Source organism: Panulirus ornatus, chromosome 7 (genome assembly GCF_036320965.1).
Source record: "Panulirus ornatus isolate Po-2019 chromosome 7, ASM3632096v1, whole genome shotgun sequence".
In the NCBI taxonomy this organism is placed as follows: domain Eukaryota; kingdom Metazoa; phylum Arthropoda; class Malacostraca; order Decapoda; family Palinuridae; genus Panulirus; species Panulirus ornatus.
In genome coordinates this window covers 28,068,751-28,093,508 of record NC_092230.1, presented here as the reverse complement: position 1 = coordinate 28,093,508, position 24,758 = coordinate 28,068,751, and the positions used below count along the sequence as shown (strand labels likewise).

At 40.3% G+C, this 24,758-nt stretch overlaps 1 protein-coding gene across 1 annotated transcript in view; it reads right to left on the bottom strand.

Moving 5' to 3' along the window:
• The window catches only part of l(2)10685 (5-methylcytosine rRNA methyltransferase l(2)10685), a 94,434-nt gene that overhangs the window by 50,998 nt on the left and 18,678 nt on the right, over window positions 1-24,758 (bottom strand). Inside the window, exons 2-5 of the mRNA XM_071663371.1 lie at window positions 20,425-20,601; window positions 17,066-17,233; window positions 11,105-11,308; window positions 1,056-1,217 (exon numbers count right to left, since the gene is read on the bottom strand). Coding sequence (XP_071519472.1) covers window positions 1,056-1,217; window positions 11,105-11,308; window positions 17,066-17,233; window positions 20,425-20,601 — 711 coding nt within the window. The remainder of the gene's footprint in view (window positions 1-1,055; window positions 1,218-11,104; window positions 11,309-17,065; window positions 17,234-20,424; window positions 20,602-24,758) is intronic.

The window sequence follows — 24,758 nt, the reverse complement described above, 5'->3', positions numbered from 1 at the left end:
GTATCACAGCAAACCATACCTAATGATGAATTCTTAGAAACTTCAGAGTTTGACCACAAAGTGGGAGGGGTCTCAACAGTGTGACACAGGTTGCTTTAGCTTAGATGCTGATTAGAGCATTATTTGAAACAATTTTTGGATAACAAACAAGATTAAATCAAAGTTAGGTTTTATGTGTGCTTTAAGCATATGGTCATATGTTCTCTTCCACCACAAAGTAAACAGCTGGTTTGGCTATAGAAAATAAGAAACCTCAATTCGAAAAGGGAATGTGAAGGGGTATAATATTTTCTGGTAAAGATCCAGTCCACACATCCATGTCCTTTATGCTCATCTTTCACTTCACTGATACTGATTTTAATTTTCTTAATCTCAGCTCCAATGGTTATCAATTGAGTCCCCTAACTTAGCAATGCTCAATCTTTAAAATCTTCTCTCATATGAATCATAAGACTGTATTAAAGCATCCATTCATATCTCTGTCATCCTTCCAAGATGTCATACATATCATATGAATTAATCCATGCACCTCAACTCCATACTTCAGTCTTTCATTAACTACTAAGTCTGATCTTGAATCTGTATCAACTTTCCTTCTTTCTGATTTCCTAGAATTCTCAATACCAATTTTCCTCTTACACTCAACTGTTTTATATTTCTTCTTCCCCCTTCATATCTTATTCACATCTGTGACGCTGAACAGGTCAAAGCATTCAATTCAACCTTTAATGAACTCACTTTCATCTAACAATACTCTATCATCTCCACTTTCTTCTGAAAAATCATTTCAATACTCCTTCATAATCTTGTTTCTGCCTCTGTAATATAAGCCCAGTTCTTACTCATTTTGCAGGGAGTATGATATACAGGAAACATATCAGTCATTCTCAAACAATTTTGATTATGAGTGATATGCTGAAACTATATAGAATATTGTAGAAATCTAATGTAGCAACCATACTATACAGTGTTAATGCCAACAAATATAATGCATTTCTACTATACAGTGTTAGCGCCAAAAACTATAATGCAAGTAAAGCAATCTTAAAACATACGTATGGAAAGGTAGAAATGTCTCCCTTTCCAAAGGAATAAATCTTGAGCATTTTTGGTAAACTGATTGGTTCCTCTTGTCTTTCTCTTTTCAATCCAATCTCCTGATCTCCCTGACTGACACCAAGCAAAACATCTGTCTCTTCAATCCACTCTTCTAGCCCCTGAAAATAAAGATAACCATTGATACAATAAGACTTCTAATTCTCAGCATCAAGATACAAGATAGTGAGAACTAGTAGAAAGAAGAAACAGTCAATAAATCCAACCCTAATATGTCAATTCTTCAAGTGTAAAACTGTTTTGAGATGATAAATTGATACAGATCAAATGGTTCATCAACTAAATACTACAGTATCAAGGTATGAGGGATCTATGGGACTGTTTTGCAGAATGCAAGAGATTTCAAGGTTAATCAAGGCTAGAATTAAGGTAGACATCAAGAGATGTGTGATTTTTAGCTCTCATAAATAAGTTAGACGGAGTGAAAAGAATAAGATGAATTTAGGAGAAGCTGCACAAGAGCACAGACAGTTCTGATGCAAGGGATTGAATCTTGGTTTGAGGGGATCTGAATGTAAACTTAAGTGGGTGAGGTGGCAACTGATGGTATTACTGGGGACCATGGAGTCTCTAGTGTAAACTGATATTGTGAAAAGCTTGTCAGATTGTGCTGAAAGTGGAAAGGTGATTTGGAATACAAGGTTTATGAAAAGTTACTTAGAAGTTGTTGGATATACATGTGCTAGGACACCAAGTAAAATGTCTAATTATTTCTTGGTGGAGGTAAGTGTGAAAGCTGGCCATGAGAGTAAGATAAGAGGAAATGATATATGTCTGAAGGAAATGGAGAAAAAGATTAAGCCTGGGAAAGTGGCTTGTGTGTACAGTAACTAAGAGATTGAATGAAGAATGGTACAGGTTGAGAGTAAATGAGACTAGAGTTGTGAAACATCCTCAAGGATGAAGTACAGCATATCTAAACATGTATGGGAGATTGAGATTTATAGGGAAGAAGTACAGTTATCTAAATGTGTGGATGAAATATGTGCTCTTGGAGGGTGGAATGTGGACATATGGGAAAGGGCAGTAAGCACTGGAATTACAAATCTAGTCTGGTAACTAAATAGAAAAGGGAGTTGCACTGGCATTATCTGCTGGAAAGGAGTGTGAGTGACTGGTAGAAGTACAACAGAAAAAAGTGTGGGGTCAAATGAAAGGTATGACATGAATAATAAGAATAGCAAATGAAAGATGGGGAAAGACAGGATCAAAGAATCTCAGAGAATATATGAAAAAGGACTAAATGAATGTGAAAAGCAAAGAGACAATATGAGAACAGGTGGGGAAACAGTAAAGAGAAGAGCTGGGAAAGTGACAAGAGACAAAGATGTGAGATAGAGATGGAATATAAAGAGCTGTTGTATGATTTAGACAATAAGAAAGTGGATATGGCACGTTGGGAAAAGGAGGCATTAACGATGAAAGAGTCAAGGAATATGGAAGGATGAAAAGAGAGGAGGTAGTTAGAGCCTTGCACAAGTTGCAATGTGGTAAAACAACAGAAGTAGATGAAAATCCAGCTGTCTCTCAAGATATGGGGTGATGGTGTTGTTCACTGATTATTCAAGCTGTTCCACATCATATGTATAGCTCAACTTAAGGTGCATGAAGAATGAAACAGTGCATGTACAGCATCCTTCTATAAAGGCAAAAGGGACAAAAATGAGAGCATGAATTACCAAGGTTAAGTATTTCTGGTAAGGTGCATGGGAGAGTGGTGGCTGAAAGGGCTTTGCAGTACACAAAATGGCTGACCAGCAGTGCGGTTTCAATATGGGAAAAGGTTTCTGGACCATCTGTTTGCTGTGAAGAATGTACTGGTATGTGTGAAATACCTGAACAAAGAGAAAAGTTTACTATCTAAACAGAAGTGAGTTAATGAAAAGTAGTAGAGTGGATGAGTTTGATAGAATGGCTTTACTGAGTTTAATCAAGAAGGACCTAGAGGAGATGGATCACTTGAGGTAACTGGGAGTGGACATGGCAGCAGATGGAATCATGGGGGCTAAAGTAAGTCACAAGTTGGATAAGGAGTGATGGACCTGGGTGCAATTAAAAAGCATTAATAAGGGCAAGGATGGGTATGTATGAGGGCATAACAGATCCAACAGCATTGTGCAGATGCAAATCTTTGGCCCTAGAGGATAATGATTGGAAGAGAGTGGGTGTATTAGAAGTGAAAATTATGAAGGTGATATGTGGAGTGAAATGGGTGAATTGTTTAAGAAATAACAGTGTCAGAGAGGGGAATGGTAGTAAGCATTGTCTGCTTGAGAGTATCCATCAGGATTTATTGAAATTTTTCAGGTAAAGGGAGTGAATGAGCAAAGAGAGACTGACAAAGATTTTTTTTTTCTTTTTTTTGCTTTGTCGCTGTCTCCCGCGTTTGCGAGGTAGCGCAAGGAAACAGACGAAAGAAATGGCCCAAACCACCCCCATACACATGTATATACATACCCGTCCACACACGCAAATATACATACCTACACAGCTTTCCATGGTTTACCCCAGATGCTTCACATGCCCTGATTCAATCCACTGACAGTACGTCAACCCCGGTATACCACATCGATCCAGTTCACTCTATTCCTTGCCCTCCTTTCACCCTCCTGCATGTTCAGGCCCCGATCACGCAAAATCTTTTTCACTCCATCTTTCCACCTCCAATTTGGTCTCCCACTTCTCCTTGTTCCCTCCACTTCCGAAACATATATCCTCTTGGTCAATCTTTCCTCACTCATTCTCTCCATGTGCCCAAACCATTTCAAAACACCCTCTTCTGCTCTCTCAACCACGCTCTTTTTATTTCCACACATCTCTCTTACCCTTACGTTACTTACTCGATCAAACCACCTCACACCACACATTGTCCTCAAACATCTCATTTCCAGCACATCCATCCTCCTGCGCACAACTCTATCCATAACCCACGCCTCGCAACCATACAACATTGTTGGAACCACTATTCCTTCAAACACACATTTTTGCTTTCCAAGATAATGTTCTCGACTTCCACACATTCTTCAAGGCTCCCAGGATTTTCGCCCCCTCCCCCACCCTATGATCCACTTCCGCTTCCATGGTTCCATCCGCTGCCAGATCCACTCCCAGATATCTAAAACACTTTACTTCCTCCAGTTTTGCTCCATTCAAACTTACCTCCCAATTGACTTGACCCTCAACCCTACTGTACCTAATAACGTTGCTCTTATTCACATTTACTCTTAACTTTCTTCTTTCATACACTTTACCAAACTCAGTCACCAGCTTCTGCAGTTTCTCACATGAATCAGCCACCAGCGCTGTATCACCAGCGTACAACAACTGACTCACTTCCCAAGCTCTCTCATCCCCAACAGACTTCATACTTGCCCCTCTTTCCAAAACTCTTGCATTTACCTCCCTAACAACCCCATCCATAAACAAATTAAACAACCATGGAGACATCACACACCCCTGCCGCAAACCTACATTCACTGAGAACCAATCACTTTCCTCTCTTCCTACACGTACACATGCCTTACATCCTCAATAAAAAAGATCTAGTGTCAAAAGTAGAGGATGAAATGAGAGATCAAGGAGGAAATTGAAGGAAAACGTGAAGGAGACTTTTAGGCATATGGGTCTGAACATTCAGGAAGGCAAGAAGCACTGACTTTATAGAAAGAATCTGAGCAATGCAGTATATATGGGGTAACAAGCTGTCTCTGGGCTTAATCAAGGTACACGGAGCAGTTAAAGATTGATAGTGAATTAAAGTCTCTGTTTTGTTCAATAAATAACAGCTAGAGATTGACAATGTGCGACTGAAGCCACTGTTTGTTTATTTAAGATGACCTCACTTGAGTACAAAGGGCAAATAGGTAAAAAAAAAAAAAAAAAAAGAATAAGTATTTACAAATCATCCATTTACAATGGAAGTAAGGGGAGTGGGGGAGGAATGGGATGTATTTAGGGAATCAGTGATGGATTGCGCAAAAGATGCTTGTGGCATGAGAAGAGTGGGAGGTGGGTTGATTAGAAAGGGTAGTGAGTGGTGGGATGAAGAAGTAAGAGTATTAGTGAAAGAGAAGAGAGAGGCATTTGGACGATTTTTGCAGGGTAAAAATGCAATTGAGTGGGAGACGTATAAAAGAAAGAGACAGGAGGTCAAGAGAAAGGTGCAAGAGGTGAAAAAAAGGGCAAATGAGAGTTGGGGTGAGAGGTAAATGCAAGAGTCCTGGAAAGAGGGGCAAGTATGAAGTCTGTTGGGGATGAGAGAGCTTGGGAAGTGAGTCAATTGTTGTTCGCTGATGATACAGCGCTGGTGGCTGATTCATGTGAGAAACTGCAGAAGCTGGTGACTGAGTTTGGTAAAGTGTGTGGAAGAAGAAAGTTGAGAGTAAATGTGAATAAGAGCAAGGTTATTAGGTACAGTAGGGGTGAGGGTCAAGTCAATTGGGAGGTGAGTTTGAATGGAGAAAAACTGGAGGAAGTGAAGTGTTTTAGATATCTGGGAGTGGATCTGTCAGCGGATGGAACCATGGAAGCGGAAGTGGATCATAGGGTGGGGGAGGGGGCGAAAATTTTGGGAGCCTTGAAAAATGTGTGGAAGTCGAGAACATTATCTCGGAAAGCAAAAATGGGTATGTTTGAGGGAATAGTGGTTCCAACAATGCTGTATGGTTGCGAGGCGTGGGCTATGGATAGAGATGTGCGCAGGAGGATGGATGTGCTGGAAATGAGATGTTTGAGGACAATGTGTGGTGTGAGGTGGTTTGAGCGAGTAAGTAACGTAAGGGTAAGAGAGATGTGTGGAAATAAAAAGAGCGTGGTTGAGAGAGCAGAAGAGGGTGTTTTGAAATGGTTTGGGCACATGGAGAGAATGAGTGAGGAGAGATTGACCAAGAGGATATATGTGTCGGAGGTGGAGGGAACGAGGAGAAGAGGGAGACCAAATTGGAGGTGGAAAGATGGAGTGAAAAAGATTTTGTGTGATCGGGGCCTGAACATGCAGGAGGGTGAAAGGAGGGCAAGAAATAGAGTGAATTGGAGTCATGTGGTATACAGGGGTTGACGTGCTGTCAGTGGATTGAAGCAAGGCATGTGAAGCGTCTGGGGTAAACCGTGGAAAGCTGTGTAGGTATGTATATTTGCGTGTGTGGACGTGTGTATGTACATGTGTATGGGGGGGGGGGTTGGGCCATTTCTTTCGTCTGTTTCCTTGCGCTACCTCGCAAACGCGGGAGACAGCGACAAAGTATAAAAAAAAAAAAAAAAAAAAAAAAAAAAAAAAAAGATGTTCTGGAAGGAGGTAAATAAAGTGCGTAAGACAAGGGAGCAAATGGGAACTTCAGTGAAGGGCGCAAATGGGGAGGTGATAACAAGTAGTGGTGATGTGAGAAGGAGATGGAGTGAGTATTTTGAAGGTTTGTTGAATGTGTTTGATGATAGAGTGGCAGATATAGGGTGTTTTGGTCGAGGTGGTGTGCAAAGTGAGAGGGTTAGGGAAAATGATTTGGTAAACAGAGAAGAGGTAGTAAAAGCTTTGCGGAAGATGAAAGCCGGCAAGGCAGCAGGTTTGGATGGTATTGCAGTGGAATTTATTAAAAAAGGGGGTGACTGTATTGTTGACTGGTTGGTAAGGTTATTTAATGTATGTATGACTCATGGTGAGGTGCCTGAGGATTGGCGGAATGCTTGCACATTGCCATTGTATAAAGGCAAAGGGGATAAGAGTGAGTGCTCAAATTACAGAGGTATAAGTTTGTTGAGTATTCCTGGTAAATTATATGGGAGGGTATTGATTGAGAGGGTGAAGGCATGTACAGAGCATCAGATTGGGGAAGAGCAGTGTGGTTTCAGAAGTGGTAGAGGATGTGTGGATCAGGTGTTTGCTTTGAAGAATGTATGTGAGAAATACTTAGAAAAGCAAATGGATTTGTATGTAGCATTTATGGATCTGGAGAGGGCATATGATAGAGTTGATAGAGATGCTCTGTGGAAGGTATTAAGAATATATGGTGTGGGAGGCAAGTTGTTAGAAGCAGTGAAAAGTTTTTATCGAGGATGTAAGGCATGTGTACGTGTAGGAAGAGAGGAAAGTGATTGGTTCTCAGTGAATGTAGGTTTGCGGCAGGGGTGTGTGATGTCTCCATGGTTGTTTAATTTGTTTATGGATGGGGTTGTTAGGGAGGTAAATGCAAGAGTTTTGGAAAGAGGGGCAAGTATGAAGTCTGTTGTGGATGAGAAAGCTTGGGAAGTGAGTCAGTTGTTGTTCGCTGATGATACAGCGCTGGTGGCTGATTCATGTGAGAAACTGCAGAAGCTGGTGACTGAGTTTGGTAAAGTGTGTGAAAGAAGAAAGTTAAGAGTAAATGTGAATAAGAGCAAGGTTATTAGGTACAGTAGGGTTGAGGGTCAAGTCAATTGGGAGGTGAGTTTGAATGGAGAAAAACTGGAGGAAGTGAAGTGTTTTAGATATCTGGGAGTGGATCTGGCAGCGGATGGAACCATGGAAGCGGAAGTGGATCATAGGGTGGGGGAGGGGGCGAAAATTCTGGGAGCCTTGAAGAATGTGTGGAAGTCGAGAACATTATCTTGGAAAGCAAAAATGGGTATGTTTGAAGGAATAGTGGTTCCAACAATGTTGTATGGTTGCGAGGAGAGGGCTATGGATAGAGTTGTGCGCAGGAGGATGGATGTGCTGGAAATGAGATGTTTGAGGACAATGTTTGGTGTGAGGTGGTTTGATCGAGTAAGTAACGTAAGGGTAAGAGAGATGTGTGGAAATGAAAAGAGCGTGGTTGAGAGAGCAGAAGAGGGTGTTTTGAAGTGGTTTGGGCACATGGAGAGAATGAGTGAGGAAAGATTGACCAAGAGGATATATGTGTCGGAGGTGGAGGGAACGAGGAGAAGAGGGAGACCAAATTGGAGGTGGAAAGATGGAGTGAAAAAGATTTTGTGTGATCGGGGCCTGAACATGCAGGAGGGTGAAAGGAGGGCAAGGATTAGAGTGAATTGGAGCGATGTGGTATACCGGGGTTGACGTGCTGTCAGTGGATTGAATCAAGGCATGTGAAGCGTCTGGGGTAAACCATGGAAAGCTGTGTAGGTATGTATATTTGCGTGTGTGGACGTATGTATATACATGTGTATGGGGGTGGGTTGGGCCATTTCTTTCGGCTGTTTCCTTGCGCTACCTCGCAAACGCGGGAGACAGCGACAAAAAAAAAAAAAAAAAAAAATTTACAAATCATGTTATATTGGTGTACTCTGAAACAAACATGGATAAGCTGTAGGGTATTACCACAAGAAGTAGAATGCAGATTACAGTGTTCTCATCACTTGTTTTTGATGTAATTTCTTTTTCAGCAGATGCCATACTCACCTCTACTTACAGACAAGCAAAGAATCCAGATTTTGTAGGTGTGTGGAGAAACACTTGAAAAAATATTTGAAATACAGTTCAAAATGACATTGCATTGGAGAAATGCCATGAGAGAGGAAAAGGGCAAACATGACACATATCTTCCTTGAGAGTGGAGAAGGGCAAACATGACACATACCTTTCAAGAAAGAAAACTGGGAAGATGCACGGAACTAAAATATTGTCCCTCATGAGTATGGTATGTAACATGCTGGCAAAGATAAAAAGAAAGCAAATGGATGAATGCTGGCAGAGGAATAATGACCTAAGTGAGATGCAATTTGGCTTCTGGGAAAGATCATGTATAATAAACACCTGAGATTCTATGAGAGAATGAGCTCCATATTAGACAAGAGAAGGCTGGGAAGACTGATTGTATATGAAGTGCCAGAAAGCATTTGATCATGTGCTTTTTATAAAGGATGGTACAGAAACTGGATCTTTAGGCAGGAGTAAGAGGAGACTCCTTCAATGGATAAATCGTTATCTTAGTTATAGGGAACAAAGAACAAAAGTTTGAGGAGCTTTATTGAAATGGATGAATGTCATATGTGGCATGCCTCAGCCTTCTCTTCAGAACCACTGCTCTTATGATCTATTTGATTAGCTTCCCAACTTTTCCTTTTCCTTGGAAGCATGCATGGATACATCCCATCCCTAAGAAGGGTGACTATTCTGACCCCTCTATCATCCTACTGCTTTGACATCTACCATTTCCAAAGTCTTTGAATCCCTCCTCAACTCCCATATCCATAAACACCTCGAAAATCACAATCTTCTCTTTGATCACCAGTAAGGCTTCCGTAATGTGAGATCCACTGGTGATGTTCTTTCCTATCTTAATAATGTCTGGTGGTCATCCCTGAAAGACTTTTATGAGTCATGTGTAGCTGCCCTTCACATACCTAAGGCTACTGACAGGGTGGGGCATCGGGGTCTCATTTATAGGCTCCCCTCTTTTGACTTCCCTCCCTCACTTTGCTCCTTCATATCTGGCTTCTTCTCTGGCTGATCCATCTCAGTGGTTGTTGAAAGATCATCTTCCACCCCCTTTCCTCCATCAACAGTAGTGTCCCTCATGATTTTGTCATACCCCCTACACTTACTCTCCTTTTTTTCAACAATTTCCTCTTTTCCACAAATAATGATCCAATGCACTCAACAATGCATTCATCCACATCCTTCAATTCTGCTCCCTCTTCTCTCACTTGATCCGCATCTCGTCTTGACACAGCTTCCTCAATAAACTTAGACTTGAACAGGATATCTTGGTGGGGTAGACAAAATCTTGTTAAGTTGAATGCCTCTAACACCCAATTTCTACCTACCTCTCCAACAAAAACTCCTCAAACTCTTGTCTCTCCCTTGACAATTCTGTAATTCCATCTCTTGACTCAATGAACATACTTTGTATTACTGTACCATCTACTCATTCTTGGAAACCCCACATTACAGGAATAGCTAGGTCTGCCTTTAAGAAACCAAGTGTCCTGTTTAGATATCGAAACTTCTTTTCTTCTGAACAGCTCTGTTTATACAAATGATTGATTTGTCCTTATATGGAGTACTGCTCTCACATCTGGGGTGGTTCCAACTCTGCATCCTTACTTGACAGATTTGAGTTAAAAGTGGTCCCAACTAGCTTCCAAAGTTAATCCTATTGCCATATGCAGAAATGGTGGTTCACTCTCCCTCTTCTATAGGTATTTCTTTGGTTTTTGCTTCCAAGAGCTGGCTGCTTGTGTGCCCACACCACTAGTTAGACCACACAATAATCGGCAAGCTGCTGCATTGCATGATTATTGTGTGCCCAATGGCAACTCAAGGGTGGGTTGTTCTGATACCTGCTTCTTTCCCTACATGTCAAAGATTGGGAACTCTCAATGTTCTTATGTCTTTCCCAATAACTATGACCTGGCACATTTCAAAAGACAGGTTTTCCACTTCCTCCAAAATTCAAAAATACTTTCCCTTGTCTCTTCTTTCTCCATTTCATAATTCTCTCTATATTTCAATGAAGGCCTGGCCTTGATGTGGACTTCTGTCTGTGACTGGAGCCTTCAATATTAAAAAACAAAATGAATTCCTACCTGAATTTGTAGATGATGCTGATGTTATGAGTAATGCAAAAATGTGAGGATTACATCACCTCAAAAAGGGACCTAAAAAGACTCCAAAGTTGGTTTGATATGTGGTTTATGGAATTCAATCCAAGTATACCTAAAGTACAAGTGATGGGAAACAGCAAAAGAAGGCATGATATGAATATTCACTAGCAGGAAATAAAAAGCAGGAATGTGAGCGTGAGAGACATTTGAAAGTTGACATCACTGCTTATGTCACCAGAGTCATACATCCCATCCCTAAGCCATACCAGAAGAAAGTGAGTGATAAAACAGTTATTGTGGACAGTGTACATAGGTTTGAAAACTTATATGATAGTACAGAAAGTTCAAGATATGGGGCCACTTGAGTTTAAAACTCCCTCCCCATACAATACAAATAGGTCACTACAAACACACAAAATATACATTTTTTTTTATTTTTTCAGGTGCTCTATCTACATCATATGAGACATACCTTCAACTTGGTTGCTGGCATGTAATCCATCAAAACAGTGACTCCTCCAGGGCCCACCTCAGAAGGAAGAATAACCCGATTACTGTGCTTAAGGTCAACTGGCCCCGAGATATGGTCTTGAGCCAAAGCTCTCTCTTGATACTTTTTTGGGTAACGACTTATAGGTTCCAACTTTGCTCGCTCAGCTAAATCATCGTCATCTAGCTGAAATTAATCATGTATGAGTCAAAGAGCCACTGCATTTTCATAATGAGCACAAACAAATGCAGTAAATCAGTTCATTCACCTATACATACGGCTGATCATCAACTACATCAGTTCCTGATCTACATATAATTTTTCAAGCCATGGAATTCATTAAATAGATACAAGTATACATATACTAAAATCTCTTTCATTTGGTGATTGTGAAATAAACTAAGAGTCGACAGAAAAAATTACAATAAATCTAATTAACCAAAATATTAAACAGTACACGTGAGAGTAAAGTAATCAACAAACAAACAAACAAACTATGATTGAATATAAATAAAACATACAGGTCAGCAATGACAGTGAAGGGTACTTATACTTATCATAATGATCACAGAGATAACTGTTACAAGACTCTGCCAGCCTGTGATTACACCACAAGTGAAAAGTCACCTTAAGGGAGGCTCTATCATCATCTGTTGACATATGGAAGTACAGCTTTGTCAGGGAAATCCTCTTTCCAAAGGATTCCACCATTTTCCTGCCACTGGAAAAAGTGTATCCTTGAAGATGAAAGGAGTTCCTTCATTGAAAGGAGTCCTGAGTGATGCTGTTTCCTGTGGGGCGGGGTGGCACTGGGAATGGATGAGGGTGAGGAAGTATGAATATGTACATGTGTACGTATGTATATGTATGTGCATGTACATGCATATTCCTTTCTTAGCAAAGGACGCTATTTGGTAAACAAGTTAGTTGATACACAACGAAGAGAAATAGCTGGGACACTGTCTGGTAATTACTTGTTTATCAAATGGTGTCCTAGCTATGTCTCCTCGTTGTATATCAACTGACTGTTGTATTTCATTCTTGTATCTCCCCCTGATGATATGATTATTACACGAAAGTGCACTTGGGAACTTACTGTGTTTCATTTCCTTGAGGTAAGAAAGGAATTTGGTTGATCACATGTGTGAAATGAGATGGTCAGGGAGAAAGGTCTGGTAAATAGAGAAGAGGGAGTGAAAGCTTTGCAGAGGATGAAAGCTGGCAAGATGGCGAGTTTCAACGGTATTGCAGTGGAATTCATTTAAAAAGGGGGTGACTGTGTTGTTGATTGGTTGGTAAAGATATTCAATGTATGTATGGATCATGGTGAATTGCCTGAGGATTGGCCAGAGAGCATTATTGGATTACATGTTAATTGATAGGTGCGCGAAAGAGAGACTTTTGGATGTTAATGTGCTGAGAGGTGCAACTGGAGGGATGTCTGATCATTATCTTGTGGAGGCGAAGGTGAAGATTTGTAGGGGTTTTCAGAAAAGAAGAGAATGTTGGGGTGAAAAGAGTGGTGAGAGTAAGTGAGCTTGGGAACGAGACTTGTGTGAGGAAGTACCAGGAGAGACTGAGTACAGAATGGAAAAAGGTGAGAGCAAAGGACGTAAGGGGAGTGGGGGAGGAATGGGATGTATTTAGGGAAGCAGTGATGGCTTGCGCAAAAGATGCTTAAGGCATGAGAAGCGTGGAAGGTGGGCAGATTAGAAAGGGTAGTGAGTGGTGGGATGAAGAAGTAAGATTATTAGTGAAAGAGAAGAGAGAGGCATTTGGACGATTTTTGCAGGGAAATAATGCAAATGAGTGGGAGATGTATAAAAGAAAGAGGCAGAAGGTCAAGAGAAAGGTGCAAAAGGTGAAAAAGAGGGCAAATGAGAGTTGAGGTGAGAGAGTATCATTAAATTTTAGGGAGAATAAAAAGATGTTTTGGAGGGAGGTAAATAAATTGCGTAAGATGAGGGAACAAACGGGAACTTCAGTGAAGGGGGCTAATGGGGAGGTGATAACAAGTAGTGGTGATGTAAGAAGGAGATGGAGTGAGTATTTTGAAGGTTTGTTGAATGTGTCTGATGACAGAGTGGCAGATATAGGGTGTTTTGGTCGAGGTGGTGTGCAAAGTGAGAAAGTTAGGGAAAATGATTTGGTAAACAGAGAAGAGGTAGTAAAAGCTTTGCGGAAGATGAAAGCCGGCAAGGCAGCAGGTTTGGATGGTATTGCAGTGGAATTTATTAAAAATGGGGGTGACTGTATTGTTGACTGGTTGGTAAGGTTATTTAATGTATGTATGACTCATGGTGAGGTGCCTGAGGATTGGCTGAATGCGTGCATAGTGCCATTGTACAAAGGCAAAGGGGATAAAAGTGAGTGCTCAAATTACAGAGGTATAAGTTTGTTGAGTATTCCTAGGAAATTATATGGGAGGGTATTGATTGAGAGGGTGAAGGTAAGTACAGAGCATCAGACTGGGGAAGAGCAGTGTGGTTTCAGAAGAGGAAGAGGATGTGTGGATCAGGTGTTTGCTTTGAAGAATGTATGTGAGAAATACTTAGAAAAGCAAATGGATTTGTATGTAGCATTTATGGATCTGGAGAAGGCATATGATAGAGTTGATAAGAGATGCTCTGTGGAAGGTATTAAGAATATATGGCATGGGAGGCAAGTTGTTAGAGGCAGTGAAAAGTTTTTATAGAGGATGTAAGGCATGTGTATGTGTAGGAAGAGAGGAAAGTGATTGGTTCTCAGTGAATGTAGGTTTGCGGCAGGGGGTGTGTGATGTCTCCATGGTTGTTTAATTTGTTTATGGATGGGGCTGTTAGGGAGGTGAATGCAAGAGTTTTGGAGAGAGCGGCAAGTATGCAGTCTGTTGTGGATGAGAGAGCTTGGAAAGTCAGTCAGTTGTTCGCTGATGATACAGCGCTGGTGGCTGATTCGGGTGTGAAACTGCAGAAGCTGGTGACTGAGTTTGGTAAAGTGTGTAAAAGAAGAAAACTGAGAGTAAATGTGAATAAGAGCAAGGTTATTAGGTACAGTAGGGTTGAGAGACAAGTCAATTGGGAGGTAAGTTTGAATGGGGAAAACTGGAGGAAGTGAAGTGTTTTAGATATCTGGGAGGGGATTTGGCAGTAGATGGAACCATGGAAGCAGAAGTGAATCACAGGGTGGGGGAGGGGGCGAAAGTTCTGGGAGCGTTGAAGAATGTGTGGAAGTTGAGAACATTATCTCGGAAAGCAAAAATGGGCATGTTTGAAGGAATAGTGGTTCCAACAATATTATATGGTTGCGAGGCGTGGGCTATAGATAGAGTTGTGCGGAGGAGGGTGTATGTGCTGGAAATGAGATGTTTGAGGACAATATGTGGTGTGAGGTGGTTTGATCGAGTAAGTAATGAAAGAGTAAGAGACATGTGTGGTAATAAAAAGAGTGTGGTTGAGAGAGCAGAAGAGGGTGTTTTGAAATGGTTTGGTCACATGGAGAGAATGAGTGAGGAAAGATTGACAAAGAGGATATATGTGTCAAAGACGGAGGGAACGAGAAGTGGGAGACCAAATTGGAGATGGAAAGATGGAGTGAAAAAGATTTTGAGTGATCAGGGCCTGAACATGCAGGAGGGTGGAAGGCATGCAAGGAATAGAGTGAATTGGAACGATGTGGTATACTGGGGTCAACGTGTTGTAAATGGATTGAACCAGGGCATGTGAAGCATCCGGGATAAGCCATGGAAAGTTCTATGGGGCCTGGATGTGAAAAGGGAGCTGTGGTTTCAGTGCATTATACATGATAGCTAGAGACTGAGTGTGAATGAATGTGGCCTTTGTTGTTTTTTCCTAGCGCTGCCTTGTGCACATGCGAGGGGGAGGGTGTTGTTATTTCATGTGTGGCGGGGTGGCGATGGAAATGAATGAAGGCAGAAAGTATGAATTATGTACACGTGTATATAAGTATATGTCTGTGTGTGTATATATATGTATACGTTGAAATGTATAGGTATGTATATGTGCGTGTGTGTATGTGTATGTATATACATGTGTATGTGGGTGGGTTGGGCCATTCTTTTGTCTGTTTCCTTGCACTACCTTGCTAATGCGGGAGACAGCGACAAAGTAAAATAAACAAATAAACTGATTAATATGATCAAGCCTGTCCCAGGAAAGAACTCATTTAGGAAGGAATAAGTATATACAGAAGTCACCAATGAAGTAGGCGTGAGCAGGCCCATGGCATTTATGTTGACCCGAATCTCTTTACCCCACCTAAAATTGTTGGGCTCTGCCAGTAAAGTTGGTGCCCTTCAGCAAAAAGTGGCAATTACATAACATGCCAGCATATGATATGAATGCACCTCAGTAGCAGTTTAGCTGTTGTAGGAAGCATGAGTGCTTTGTTGTACTCCCCAAATATGGCCTGGATTTTCATTGTTTTTTCTCTCTTTGTACCACTACCACCATCTTAATATGGTTGGAAATACTCACCTTACATGTGGCAAAATAACTTCTATAGTTGCCCTTTACAAAGGAAATAAGCCACTTATGGAAATTTCTAATATTACCTAAGTGAGCTCGAGATCAAAATAAGGTTGGGTGAAAAAATTTCATGGCAGTGTTGGTACCACTACACTGAGCCATGTGAAATGCCCTGGGAAGGCCAGAAAATCCTCTCCACATACTCTAAATATTCATAAAGTCAAGTGGATGCAGATCCATGCTTGAGTCAGAAAGGACAATGCAGTGCCACTTAAACAAGTACTTGAGCTGCAGGCTGTGTCTATAACTGGTCATAAGCTACAGGCACCAGAAGGCATCGATATTTGCAAGAAGCATGTAGGGTGGGATGCAATTAAGTTCAGAAGCGTCTTGTTGAGTGATGAGTCCAACTTTTTCAAGGCAGGTGGCCATGGTGGGCATGTGTAAAGTGTCAACCAAGCCATGATCTATTTGACCCCAAGCATGTTGCAAGCACTGTAAAGCTCCCTGTTTCACTTGTGGTATGGGAGTGTTTCAGTTATCATGGTGTTGGGGACCTTGTAGTGTTGCCAAAGAATAAATCTATGAACAGACATAGTTACCTCAAGCTACTGTGTGACCATCTTCCATATTTGTTCAAAAAGTGCAAGGCCAAAGTGTTCTTACAAGATGGGACTCCCTTCCACATTGCCAATCCAGTCACTGATTGGCTTAAGGTCTGTGCCAGTAAAGTTTTCCAGCAACTAACTTAGAAATTCACTGGCTTTGAATACAACAGAAAACTTATGGGTGCTTATGAAAATATAATCATGTAACAAGATACTTTGTCACTAAGTTGGAGGAGGCCATTCATGATATTTGGGCAAAGATGGACCCTATATGGCTTCAGAACCTTCACAATTCAGTTCTTAGTCATTTCAAGGAGTTTATGAAGAGAAAAAGGAAACTAATAAAGTAGTAGTTGGTGGTGAATATACAGTTTTCATGGTTATATTTCATGTTTATCCTTGATGGTTATACTACAGCCCCCTTGCACTTACTAAACTGGCTGGCACTGTACAATTTCTAAAGAAATGATGATAGTTGAAAATAGTATCAGTCAAAGTAGTTAACTGATGATTTTTCAAGATATTAACTTAGTGCTACAAACTATTCATAATTACTAAGCAATATAGGACATGCACAGAATTAGGGTACACTTACACACAATCTTTCAAAATTTAATGACAAGCTGAAAAATCATCAACTTATATTCTTTACTGGAATAAAAAAGAAACCATTTGCTCATACACAATATTGCTGACATGTAGAATAATTATCTAGATTCTACATTCTTGCAAATGTATATCAATCAAATAATGATGGGTAATATAATCCTAAATCTAAAATAAAAAGATGTCAATGAAATCATAATAGTCTTTCATACTAATATCTATCAACAATACAATTAAAAGATAACAATAAAGATACCAGTTACCTCTATATAGGAAGGTCTAATCAACTTTGAATCTTCATTATCAACTTGATCTTGAGAGATGCTCTGTTCACTTTTATCAGGTATCTGCTGATTAATTTGTTTTTTCTTGTTTTTCATTTGCTCAGCAATAAGAGAATATTTATGTCTGATATCCACAGCTCCTATTTCCTGGATAAAATTAGATACTAGCATAGATTATACACTTTGTGTTAAAAGGAGATCTACAGAAATAATTATGCTTCAAATGATAGTATGCCTTTTCAGCTTACCTAACATTAAGTTATATTACTCAAGCTGCAACTCCACAACCTAACTTCTATTGGAGTCATTCTTTGCTGTAATCAGTAAGTTATGCACAAACTGCACAGTTCTTCTTACATTCCTTCTCCTATCACTTTTTTCTTAAATCAAGCCTCCAAGTTAAAAAAAATCTGAGCAACTTAAACCAATTGCTTTAAGATGTCATGCCTAGCTGAATACATGAAGCTACCATTGTTTGAGTGCTTATTTTTCCCTTTAACCCATACCAGCTTTTTTCAGCACAACTTGAAATTCAAAATTCACGTAATATACATTGAAGGGTTTTATTGAATATTTATGAAAAAAAATTGAACAAACATTTAAGTTTACTCTTCAAATACAAGCAAACTAGCTGCCTTTTTGTCAGATAGACAAAATACCAGATTTCTTTGTCATTCACTCACCAAATAACCAGATTAAAAAATTTTACTGCTAGGTTACGAGGATCAAATGAATATCTAGTCTTTTCTCTTTTTAAAAATCATCAGCTAATCATCTAATCAGATCCTGATCCTCCAACATGGAGAGTGAGAGAAAGTGAAACAAATGTGAAAGATTTAGCAGCGACAAAGGACAAGAAACTAGAATTTCAAAGAAATTATTGAGAAGATAACATAATCACACAAAGTAAAGAGTGGTATGATAGTGAGAACTTTAGCGACATGAGACACAAAACTTCTTATGGAAATTTTTGATTTGCCAGTATCTACAAGAAGCAGTACTGGATACCTGCTGTTTCATAAAACCAACCAAGCAAACAGAAATAAATAAGTTGGGGAGAGTTTAAAAGTGCCTCACAAGCAAAATCAACAGAATGTAATACATGGAGTACAACAAAAAGATACTGGAAAAAATGGTTATGATAAAAGGGATGTGGATGATGTGGAAGATATCTGAAGCTTCTTCATGGAACTATTCTAAATGCTGCAGATGGTGTGCGTGTAGCATGAAAGTGAAGCAGGTAGGAATGAGAGGTAATTGTGTCTGGTGGAATGAAGAGGCAATTAAGCAGTAAAAACAAGTGGGAGGCAAACATGAAGTTTCTGCTGGAGAATTTGCAAAGGAAAGCTAGGGATAGGATGAAACAGGAATATAAAGAGTGTAATAAAGAGTGAAGGAAAAAATGGTAGAAGACTCTGAGTGAAATATGAGTGAAAAGCTAGAAGACAATGAGAAACTATATGGAATAGAAATGCAAAAGTAAGGTGGGGAAAAAGATCATAGCAGTGAACAAATAAATCAGATGATGTGTTAAATCAATGGAATGGACTACTGAGAAGAGTTAATGGCATAAGAGGATTCAAATAATGCTGTAATATCATTCATAGGGATGAAAGATATGGAAGGAAAATTTGAAATCATGAAAAAATATCAAAGGAAGAAATAACAGCAGCAATAAATAAGTTAGAAATGTAAATAAATGCCTTGGATTGGATATAATAACAGCAGATATATTGAAGACTAGAGGTGACATAGTGGAAGAAAGGACACACAAATCATTTGCATGTTTGGGGGGAAGTGGAACAGTGTCAAATAGCTGAACAAGCAAAAGGATAGTGCCTTTGCACAAAGAAAAAGGTGTTAAGGATGACTGTAAAACCTTTAGGGGAAAGGTGTAAAAAGACACAAAATAACAGAAAACACAGCAAAGGATAAATAAAAAGCAGAGGGATTGCAGGAAAGGTAGAGGCATAATATACAGTGACAAGAATGCACTGTGGAAGGTACTAAATATCTATGGTGTAACAGGAAAGTTGCTGCATGCAATAACATTATTCAAGAAAATTAGTAAAGTATGTAAACAGTAAGTTATGTGTGAGCTCTGAGATAGGTGAGGGAGTGAGACCAGGCTGGGTGATGTCAACATAGGATGGGGCAGAGAGAGAAATGAAAGTGAGTACAGAGAAACAAGGAGCAAAGTTTGAGTTGGACAGACATACCTGGTTGCTAGTGACTAGCTTACCTGTGAATGATAGGTGTTCCTAGCAGAGAAAAGAGAAATTACCCATAATGAGATTTACACTAGATAAAAATGCTAGATAAAGGTGAATGCAGGTAACAGTAAGGTGATGGTTTCTGAACAAACAGAGAGTATAGTGGTAAACACTGTAATGCATTACAGAGTAAGTAAAAATAGTAAACTAAAATGCAAGACTATGATTGGAGAACTGTTAGAAGAGCTTAGACTATTTAGGTATTTGCATTCTGTACCAAGCAAATGTAGCAAAACAGAAGGACAAAGAAATCTGTCCACTAGACTGGTGCCTGGATCATTAGGAATGAGATTATGAATATCAAAAAAATGGCAGCCAACCCTTACCTATTATTGTGAACATGTTAATGGAATGGAACAAACAATATTAGGATTCATGCTGCTGAAGTAGCTATGTGAGGAGTGCTTATAGTTTCAGCATATGTAGTGGAATAAGTATTGTTGAAGCATGTAAATGTGGAAAATCACTCTGAGGGAAAGACACTCAGTATGGGATCACACAGCAGGTTGAAAGAAGCACTCTGAAGTGGTCTGGTTATGATAAAGGATGTATGATGATGAGCTGCTAAAGATCTTTTACTGAGTGAGGAAGCAGGAGACAGAGCTAGAAGAAGACAGCCAGCATCCTGGTAAAGAAAAGGGAGCTAGTACACTGGGAAGAGAATCCACAAAGGTGTGAGGAAGGAATAAGCTTAGAGATTTTTCTGATATGGCCATTCCCTCCCCAAGGAGATCCCAAGAAGACAAAGTTCTCAGAGATATTGAAAGATATTACCATTTATGATAGACAAATTGGTCAAACTGCACAGCCATTTACTATGCACTTTTTAATGAAAAACAGTGCATCACTGTCATACTTTATCATTACTTCTCTCATATATCACACCAACTTCTAAAATAGAAATGAGAAACTCTTACCCAAAATTTTTCAATACTGGGCTATCAACATAACAATATATCCAACTAATTTCCACTTCTTAAAGAAAATGCTGCTTTTCACAATATATCACTTCTATCCTACATCAAGACAACTGTGTCCTTAAAACTTGAACAAACGAGACCTTACCTGAAAATTTCTCTCAGTGTCTTCAAAGTCTGCAAAGTTATTTATAACAGCCACATACTTCTGTTTTGACAAAAGGGCAATCCTAATTGATGGCCATTGTTTCCCATATACTGGAGGATATGCACTATCAAAGTATTCTTGAGTTCGCATTGTATTGGTGGTTTTGGGAGCTCTGTCCTGAGGAATTGTTAAAAACAAATTATTGAAAGAAAACTAATATATATATCTATTTATTTATTTATTTTGCTTTGTCGCTGTCTCCCACGTTAGCGAGGTAGTGCAAGGAAACAGACGAAAGAATGGCCCAACCCGCCCATATACACATATATATACATACACGTCCACACACGCAAATATACATACCTATACATCTCAATGTACACATATATATATACACACACAGACATATACATATATACACATGTACATAATTCATACCGTCTGCCTTTTATTTGTTCCCATCGCCACCTCGCCACACATGGAATAACAATCCCCTCCCCCCTCATGTGTGCGAGGTAGCGCTAGGAAAAGACAACAAAGGCCCCATTCGTTCACACTCAATCTCTAGCTGTCATGTAATAATGCACTGAAACCACAGCTCCCTTTCCACATCCAGGCCCCACACACTTTCCATGGTTTACCCCAGACGCTTCACATGCCCTGGTTCAATCCATTGACAGCAAGTCAACCCCAGTATACCACATCGTTCCAATTCACTCTATTCCTTGCACGCCTTTCACCCTCCTGCATGTTCAGGCCCCGATCACTCAAAATCTTTTTCATTCCATCTTTCCACCTCCAATTTGGTCTCCCTCTTCTCCTCTTTCCCTCCACCTCTGACACATATATCCTCTTGGTCAATCTTTCCTCACTCATTCTCTCCATGTGACCAAACCATTTCAAAACACCCTCTTCTGCTCTCTCAACCACACCTTTTTTATTTCCACACATCTCTCTTACCCTTACATTACTTACTCGATCAAACCACCTCATACCACATATTGTCCTCAAACATCTCATTTCCAGCACATCCATCCTCCTGCGCACAACTCTATCCATAGCCCACACCTCGCAACCATACAACATCGTTGGAACCACTATTCCTTCAAACATACCCATTTTTGCTTTCCGAGATAATGTTCTTGACTTCCACACATTCTTCAAGGCTCCCAGGATTTTCGCCCCCTCCCCCACCCTATGATTCACTTCCGCTTCCATGGTTCCATCCGCTGCCAGATCCACTCCCAGATATCTAAAACACTTTACTTCCTCCAGTTTTTCTCAATTCACACTTACCTCCCAATTGACTTGACCCTCAACCCTACTGTACCTAATAACCTTGCTCTTATTCACATTTACTCTTAACTTTCTTCTTTCACACACTTTACCAAACTCAGTCACCAGCTTCTGCAGTTTCTTACATGAATCAGCCACCAGCGCTGTATCATCAGCGAACAACAACTGACTCACTTCCCAAGCTCTCTCATCCACAACAGACTGCATACTTTCCCCTTTTTCCAAAACTCTTGCATTCACCTCCCTAACAACCCCAACCATAAACAAATTAAACAACCATGGAGACATCACACACCCCTGCCGCAAACCTACATTCACTGAAAACCAATTACTTTCCTCTCTTCCTACACATACACATGCCTTACATCCTCGATAAAAACTTTTCACTGCTTCTAACAACTTGCCTCCCACACCATATATTCTTAATACCTTCCACAGAGCATCTCTATCAACTCTATCATATGCCTTCTCCAGATCCATAAATGCTACATACAAATCCATTTGTTTTTCTAAGTATTTCTCACATACATTCTTCAAAGCAAACACCTGATCCACACATCCTCTACAACTTTTGAAACCACACTGCTCTTCCCCAATCTGATGCTCTGTACATGCCTTCACCCTCTCAATCAATACCCTCCCATATAATTTACCAGGAATACTCAACAAACTTATACCTCTGTAAGTTGAGCACTCACTCTTATCTCTTTTGCCTTTGTACAATGGCACTATGCAAGCATTCCGCCAATCCTCAGGCACCTCACCATGAATCATACATACATTAAATAACCTTACCAACCAGTCAACAATACAGTCACCCCCTTTTTTAATAAATTCCACTGCAGTACCATCCAAACCTGCTGCCTTGCCGGCTTTCATCTTCCGTGAAGCTTGTACTACCTCTTCTCTATTTACCAAATCATTTTCCCTAACCCTCTCACTTTGCACACCACCTCGACCAAAACACCCTATATCTGCCACTCTATCATCAAACACATTCAACAAACCTTCAAAATACTCACTCCATCTCCTTCTCACATCACCACTACTTGTTATCACCTCCCCATTTGCCCCCTTCACTGAAGTTCCCATTTGCTCCCTTGTCTTACACACTTTATTTACCTCCTTCCAGAACATCTTTTTATTCTCCCTGAAATTTAATGATACTCTCACCAACTCTCATTTGCCCTCTTTTTCACCTCTTGTACCTTTCTCTTGACCTCTTGCCTCTTTCTTTTATACCTCTCCCACTCATTTGCATTTTTTCCCTGCAAAAGTCATCCAAATGCCTCTCTCTTCTCTTTCACTAATAATCTTACTTCTTCAGTCCACCACTCACTACCTTTTCTAATCAACCCACCTCCCACGCTTCTCATGCCACAAGCATCTTTTGTGCAAGCCATCACTGCTTCCCTAAAATACATCCCATTCTTCCCCCACTCCCCTTACCTCCTTTGTTCTCACCTTTTTCCATTCTGTACTCAGTCTCTCCTGGTACTTCCTCACACAAGTCTCCTTCCCAAGCTCACTTACTCTCACCATTCTCTTCACCCCAACATTCTCTCTTCTTTTCTGAAAACCCCCACAAATCTTCACCTTCACCTCCACAAGATAATGATCAGACATCCCTCCAGTTGCACCTCTCAGCACATTAACATCCAAAAGTCTCTCTTTCGTGTGTCTATCAATTAACACGTAATCCAATAACACTCTCTGGCCATCTCTCCTACTTACATACGTATACTTATGTATATCCCGCTTTTTAAACCAGGTATTCCCAATCACCAGTCCTTTTTCAGCACATAAATCTACAAGCTCTTCACCATTTCCATTTACAACACTGAACACTCCATGTATACCAATTATTCCCTCAACTGCCACATTACTCACCTTTGCATTCAAATCACCCATCACTATAACCCGGTCTTGTGCATCAAAACCACTAACACACTTATTCAGCTGCTCCCAAAACACTTGCCTCTCATGATCTTTCTTCTCATGCCCAGGTGCATATGCACCAATAATCACCCATCTCTCTCCATCAACTTTCAGTTTTACCCATATCAATCTAGAATTTACTTTCTTACACTCTATCACATACTCCCACAACTCCTGATTCAGGAGTAGTGCTACTCCTTCCCTTGCTCTTGTCCTCTCACTAGCCCCTAACTTTACTCCCAAGACATTCCCAAACCACTCTTCCCCTTTACCCTTGAGCTTCGTTTCACTCAGAGCCAAAACATCCAGGTTCCTTTCCTCAAACATACTACCTATCTCTCCTTTTTTCTCATCTTGGTTACATCCACACACATTTAGACACCCCAATCTGAGCCTTCGAGGAGGATGAGCACTCCTCGCGTGACTCCTTCTGTTTCCCCTTTTAGAAAGTTAAAATACAAGGAGGGGAGGGTTTCTGGCCCCCCGCTCCCGTCCCCTTTAGTCGCCTTCTACGACACGTGAGGAATGCTTGGGAAGTATTCTTTCTCCCCTATCCCCATATATATATATTTTTTTTTTTTCATACTATTCGCCATTTCCCGCAATAGCGAGGTAGCGTTAAGAACAGAGGACTGGGCCTTTGAGGGAATACCCTCACCTGGCCCCCTTCTCTGTTCCTTCTTTTGGAAAATTAAAAAAAAAAAAAAAAAAAAATATATATATATATATATATATTAGTGGAGGCAAAGGTGAAGATTTGTATGGGTTTTCAGAAAAGAAGAGAGAATGTTGGGGTGAAGAGGGTGGTGAGAGTAAGTGAGCTTGGGAACGAGACTTGTGTGAGGAAGTACCAGGAGAGACTGAGTACAGAATGGAAAAAGGTGAGAACAAAGGATGTAAGGGGAGTGGGGGAAGAATGGGATGTATTTAGGGAAGCAATGTTGGCTTGCGCAAAAGATGCTTGTGGCATGAGAAGCGTGGTAGGTGGGTTGATTAGAAAGTGTAGTGAGTGGTGGGATGAAGAAGTAAGATTATTAGAGAAAGAGAAGAGAGAGGCATTTGGACGACTTTTGCAGGGAAAAAATGCAAATGAGTGGGAT